Below are 6,931 nucleotides of genomic sequence, written 5' to 3' on the forward strand. Positions count from 1 at the left end.
GATCGTTTTAAGTTACATCTTACGCGCTTACGAAGAAGATCGGTACAATGTGAACCTTATGTCGTATAAGATACTTTTTATTGTTATTATTCTTTTTATAGTCAACGGTCACACGTAATCAAAAACTTTTAAATCATATTTTTAATGGTTATCAAAAGTTGACTAAGATCCAAGTTCTATTTGCAGGGAAACGTTTAATAAAACCTGAACCCCCTTTTCTTTGTGAAGGACCTTCGACATGGCACGTATATAATATTATTATATACCTACGTATTTGATTCCTTGCCAACCGAGGGTTTATTTATTTCATATAAATAAAATCCGATAATATCGAAAGAAAAATGCATTGAATACGCACACTCAATTGGCACACTCACACACATTTGTATCTTTATATACAACAGGGAGTCGCATAAATCAACGAGTGGCCTGTATTGCATTACCTCAGGTTACACCACGCATACTATGTGTATTTGGATTAAAACGTTATTATTTATAAACAACGCGTGTAATGAAAATTAAGAAACTAACTATAATACAGTTATCACATATCCCACGCTGTACATAATATCATGTAAAATGTAAATTGTGGTTGTTCGTAAACACGTATTATCACTACAGCTGGAAACATAAACTTTGAGATAACAACAAAACAAAAATCCTAAAATTATACATCGGTTGATTTATCAACACCTTGAACTGAATTAAAATGAGGAATATACTTGATTTTTATATTTAGATCGTTAATGACAAGTCGACTACATCAGACTAACCGACTGGCTCTCCCCTCTACCGATGACTATGAAAATATATTTTCATGATGATTTTCATCCTTAGACACTTTATTAGACGTGATGAGTATGATAAAGTAGTCTAGCGGACGTGACCTTGAATTAAAAAAAGTAAAACTTTAAACTATAAATACATTTGTCAAAATTAAAATATGATATAGAATAAAGATTAATCCCACCTAAATAAAAGTCAAGTATTCAATACATTTTAGCTGCCCCAATTAAACCATTTGTATGGTTTAAATATTATTATGAATGATCGAGCTTTTATATATTTTAATAATAAATTAGAATTAAAGTTCATAACAATTCCATCGTATAGGTAATCAATATCATTGTTGTAAAATTGTATAATCAGTTATTCAAACAATTAAATTTATTTTATAAAAACTTAAAAATGATTTACTTAAAATGTGTCTTTTTTATATATTAAATAGATATGTTAAACTGTTAAAATTGTAATTTTAATGTATTCCTTGAGAAATATAAAAATGAATAATAATTATTTAGTTAAAATTGGAAATTAATACACATATATTATGGCGTATGGTAATCCATTAACTGAACAAAATACTAACTTGACTATTATAGTAGGCGTTAAGTTTAAACTAACATTAATTAAAACGAACTTATTGATTAATTCTTTATTAGTTATTATTAAAGCCATTGATTATAATAAATAGTAGATACTGATTTTTTTTTCTTTTATTGATCTTTTAAAATAACATCGATAACAAAGGCTATTAGTTACAATTAGTTACAAACTAATATGAGATGGTGTGCTTAGATACAAAGATAAGTTAATATATAATTAGGTTACAACTTTTTTTTTTATATATATATAAATATGATTGAACAATTTTGCTTGTTTTGAAAAATTAATTATATCTAGGTTTTTTTCATGATTGAGTCCGAGTGCGGTGTCTAAGTAAAAATACCTATTTAATAACATATTGTTATGTTTGAACATGTACCTATTCCATCATATTTTGTAACATCTCCAACAATTAGAAATACTGCCCTGCCCTACTTTATCTATTGAAATTAATTTGTTCAGTAATGATAGTCCAGTACGAATTCAGTTGTACACATTTTATTAAATATCAGTATTACAAACTTTATTATTTTTAAATATTTTAGAGACATTTTTATGAATGCGTCAATAACACAATAATAGTAACTGTATGAATACCTATTTATGTATTTCTGAATTATTGCTGATCCTAAAGATGTATATATTATACATATATATATATATATCGATTATACAAATATACCTAAGTAGTACCTATATATTTTAATGCACTTTCTAATAACACTATTTTAATCAACATTATTCCACAAATATTATAAAAATCATATTAGAATAAAATAAAACTAATAAGCAAGTGTATAGGTCCGTACTATGTAGCTGATGAATTACTACAGTACATTTAAGATTTATCAATATTACATATTATTATCTATATAATTAATACATAAAGAAGAAAATTGTTTGTTCGAGGTAATCTCTGGAACTACTTAGCCGATTTAAAAAATGTTCGTATCATCAGAAAGCTACACTATCCCAAGGATCTATAGGCTATATTTTTATCTCTATAAGTGACACTTAATTTTTTTTATTGCAAATTTAAAATTTTTTTATAGAAATAATAATAATATTAATAATATTTTTATTTATTTAATTTTTTTTTTATTTGTATACTCCTCAACTGATAAGGCTATTGTCAAAAATAATATATTTTCGTTCATTATAAGGTTTCTATTGATTACAAAAAATAAAAAAATTATGATTAAATATAATTTTAGTATGTATGACTGTGTTAAAAATATTTAATGGAGCTTAAGATGCGGTAAATCCACAGAAACTTGTCACGAAAAGTTTTGAACATCACTACGCAGGGTATTAAATGACGAATTGAACATACATTTTGAATCATATAAAGTTTGTATTTTTAACGAGCTACGAAGTACACTGCTAGTATAATATATATTATAAACATTAATATGATACTATGATGTAATGAATACAATAACACGTCATACTTTACCAAAACCTAAATACTCAATAAAACTATTTCAATAGTAAAACTGGTTTTTAAATTTAAATTATAAATTATAAAATAATTTGTAACGATAGTTTGCTAAACTTTTATAAAACTTTGTTATAATAGGTAGTAAATTGTTTGAAAATCTATTAAATAGAATTTAAATATCTTAAAATCTACCCATCAACCAAAACAAACTTGTACTTATTACAAAAACCGCAGTATATCTATAACCAATATGGTTTTTAAATTAAACTGAATTAAATGAATATTTCTTAAATCATTATAATTTTATTATTATTAAAACTCTTATCAACTACCTACCTACCTACTAGTAAATTAATAAATTATGTCATTCAAATAACTATTCCACGATTTCAATCCAATGTGTAATATTATTAAATAATTTTGATCATATAAAATATTGTTAATAAACTTAAAGTTTGTTAATATTATAAAAAAATATATATAATATGTTATTATTGTTAGGTAAATAATTAAATATTTTACTTTACCTGCCACAAAGGACGTCCACTAGGCATTTTATTTGTTTGGTTTTATGAAAACGAAGAGAAAAAAAGATATTTGAAGTAGCTTCTAACGAATCGTGTCTGTTGGATAGCTGAACTGTTTGTGTGCGGAATAGGCGATTACACTGTCATGCCAATGAAGCTTTTCTGGGTTTTAAGAAGGGCGCGTTCACGCTAGAATCCTTGTCCCACGCACACGCATACACCTTACTACCAAACTAATAATAATAATAATAGTAATAGTAATAACAATAATAATAGAACGACTAAAAAATTAAATGGTATATGAATAAAATAAACAAGCATTAATAAAATATTATATAAATACACTTTCGAACAGTTTAGGGCATGGATCCAATTATTTAATAGTCATGCCCTTATTTTAGCAATTTAGACCAGTAAAAATTCGGTAGATTCAATTAATAATTCCAATATGAATAATACAATAAACAATTTTAAATGTTTTTATAACTGATAGATGAACTGAATAATTTATAAAACAAATTTTATTTTTTTATTGTTTATACAATTTGTTACTCACAAATAAACAATGAAACCGAGTATTATAATGTAATAGGATGGATAATTGAATTGAAAAATCATCCACATGAAAAAACACAATCTTCATAAATAACATAATAACTACCTATATATATGTCTATACAATATTGAATTAGGTATACCTTAGGCACATATTATTATAATAACATTAAAAAATATCGAAAAATCCATTCAATTAATTCTTTGATCTATGATTTTTTTATTTCTTATTACTCATTATGAATCATTAAAACTAAGACCATGAATAGTGGTCATCGCAAGTTGAGTCTTTGATTTTTAAAGTAATACTGTCAATGTTAGTTCGGGTTTTTTCATGGCACGACCATGTTTGTAATATCTGCAGGTAGAAACTAATAATTGCACTGTTAAAAAATATCGTTAAATATTTATACTGATCTATACTAATTATATACCCAAGGCTGAACAAGTTAACTAATATGTTTCACTCTTAGTTAAGTTATTGTAAAAAAGTGTCAGTTAAGTTTAAAGTTATGAGTGACAGAATGGAATTATTTCGGTTTTTTGTTGTTGTTAAAATTACATGTTATTTTCAATGAAAAAATATAATATTATTCATGTATTTATTTAAAAATTTTCTCGTCGAAAAAAACAACACGTCATTTTAAAGATTATATTTGATATTCAATAATATTGTTGAAACTAGCCGAGTAAGCACCCAGGTTTTCAGTGGCTAATATTTAGCTTTACCATACATACACGTGTTCTAAACCGATAGTACCATCCCCCTCATTAATAAGACCTACTGTTGAAAGACTTAACATAATTAAAATAAATAAATGTATGTTCATTGTTCAATCTTATTTTTAATGTTCAAGCAATCGTTTATGTACGATTAATGAAAAACTATAATTTTCCATATTATTTAGGGTGTTCAAGTCACATCTATGATATCTGTAGCCTGATCCAAATAAGAAGCCACGGGAAAAACCGGTTTTACTACGTAAATCTGGTGTCTTCTTATTTGGAACAATGTATTAACTATAATGCGCTAGTAGTTCAAATGGATACATATTATATAGTAGTACGCCGACTTGTGTAGATAACTGTGATAATATAGGTATTATCATGAAAAAAAATCGTTTGGATAAATTATATTAAGTAGAATGTTACTATATATATTTCCTCTACAAGGAAAGTTAAGAAATCGTAGATATGTTTTTGGGTATATATAGTGCTGCAGTGGGAAAATATTTAGTAATATGCTAAATGTTGTTAGGAATTTAATTAATTGCGTTTCTATGGCAACATACAAAGCGTTACGAAAATCAGCCTCGTTAAATTGGTTAGCAAAAAAAATATGTACCCAGTCCAAAAACATATCTATATTAATGTAACCCGTTTAATTAGTTACAAGTGAAGTATTAATATAAATATACTTTTTAGCTGGATACGCGTTTTTGTTTCTGACCCGATTTTTCGTAAGGTTTTTGCTGTCATGGTTACTTATAAACAAATACATTATATATACGATTCATAGATTTACTTCGTAAAGGAAAAATATCGAATAGCGTGCTAAAATTTTTTTAATATAAATATGTTCTTGGGTGGGTATAAATATTTTGTTTCTCTAACTGATTTTTTCTAACTCTTTGTTTATCACTATAGAAACAATAAATTCTTACTAGGTATATAATATACAATTAATGGTTACTTATTAGGTACATATTCATACATTTTCTTCGAAGTGGAAAGTATTGAGTAGTATGCTACGTTAATGTCACACTATCGCCATTTTATTTTTATATTTAAATATAATATTATCTTTATATAGGTAATTCTTAGTTAAAAGCAACTTAACTTAAACTTTTTATATCGTTAATACCCAGAACTCTCTATATCTATAGTAATTAGTTAACCTTAGATATGACTATGGGTCTATCCGGATAGGCCATGGCCTGACCTAATGGACATGCATCGGCCTTAAAAGTTACAAATATAACTACAGATGAGGGACAAAACATTTAAGTATACTCTGTTCGACGAGAGAACACAGCGATTCTGAGCGTCCCCCCACGTCACGCTTCCATCGAAACCGGTTCACCTAAGACATGACTCTGGCTGAACAGAGTATAGGTAGGTAATACAATATTTTATGTCTGCACAGTGACAAATGTATACAATATTCCATCTTTATTCTTGGAATTTGAACGTCACAAAAAAATAGTTTTGGTGATGGAAGAATATGTTGATTTATTATTTTGTCATGATCAATCAAAATGTCTATTTTACCAATTTTACAGCGCATTGCTGTTCTTTTCATTTAATACAGTCGTACTGTGCAGGTAGATATTTTATTTAACTATTTCGTTAAATATTATTACGTTCATTTATTTACTATAATATATGATTACAAGTAATTAACAAAATATATTATTTTTAAACAGTTATTACTCTAACATACCAAATACGTATTTGGTACCACTCGCTCATTCGTTGCTACATCTCAAAAACTATAAAACGTACGAAATTGAATTTGGAATAGTGGTTCCTTTAATGATCTAGATGTGCAATAACAAAGGATTTTCTGATATTCGCATTTTAAAGAAGTGGTCAAACGGAGATCTTAAGATTCACGGTGGAAATGGAAATTTTTTTCGTCATAAATGGTTGCCATTGGTTGCAGATTAAAATAGTATTAGTAGAAATTATTATTATTATTATTATTATTATTTTTTTTGTCTAGGTATAAATGGTTACTCGGTGTTACTAGATATATAATGTACAAGCATGCTTCAAATTGACGCACTTATGTCCTCGAATAAATAAAATATAGGTAGGTATATCTTAAAATCTAATGTATATACCTATCATATGTGTAGCTAATATATTCAACAATACTACTCAATTGAAATTTTACGAAAACACCAGAGATTTTTGTAGAGATGTCAGAAAAGTTTAGAGAGTAAATAATTTAAACTACGTTAAATAATGTACCAAGTGCTAAATCCAATCCACGACTTGCGGTTGCCCATCTAGGTCG

The 6,931-nt window shown here is 26.6% G+C and overlaps 1 protein-coding gene across 1 annotated transcript in view; it reads right to left on the reverse strand.

Annotated features, from left to right (window-relative positions):
* Window positions 1-3,487, reverse strand: part of LOC100167750 (muscular protein 20-like) — a 26,528-nt gene extending 23,041 nt beyond the window's left edge. The window contains 1 exon segment of the mRNA NM_001171964.1: window positions 3,355-3,487. Coding sequence (NP_001165435.1) covers window positions 3,355-3,381 — 27 coding nt within the window. The 5' untranslated portion in view covers window positions 3,382-3,487.
* Window positions 3,488-6,931: the final 3,444 nt, after the last annotated feature.

This window comes from Acyrthosiphon pisum, unplaced genomic scaffold (genome assembly GCF_005508785.2).
Source record: "Acyrthosiphon pisum isolate AL4f unplaced genomic scaffold, pea_aphid_22Mar2018_4r6ur Scaffold_21966;HRSCAF=25449, whole genome shotgun sequence".
In the NCBI taxonomy this organism is placed as follows: Eukaryota; Metazoa; Arthropoda; class Insecta; order Hemiptera; family Aphididae; genus Acyrthosiphon; species Acyrthosiphon pisum.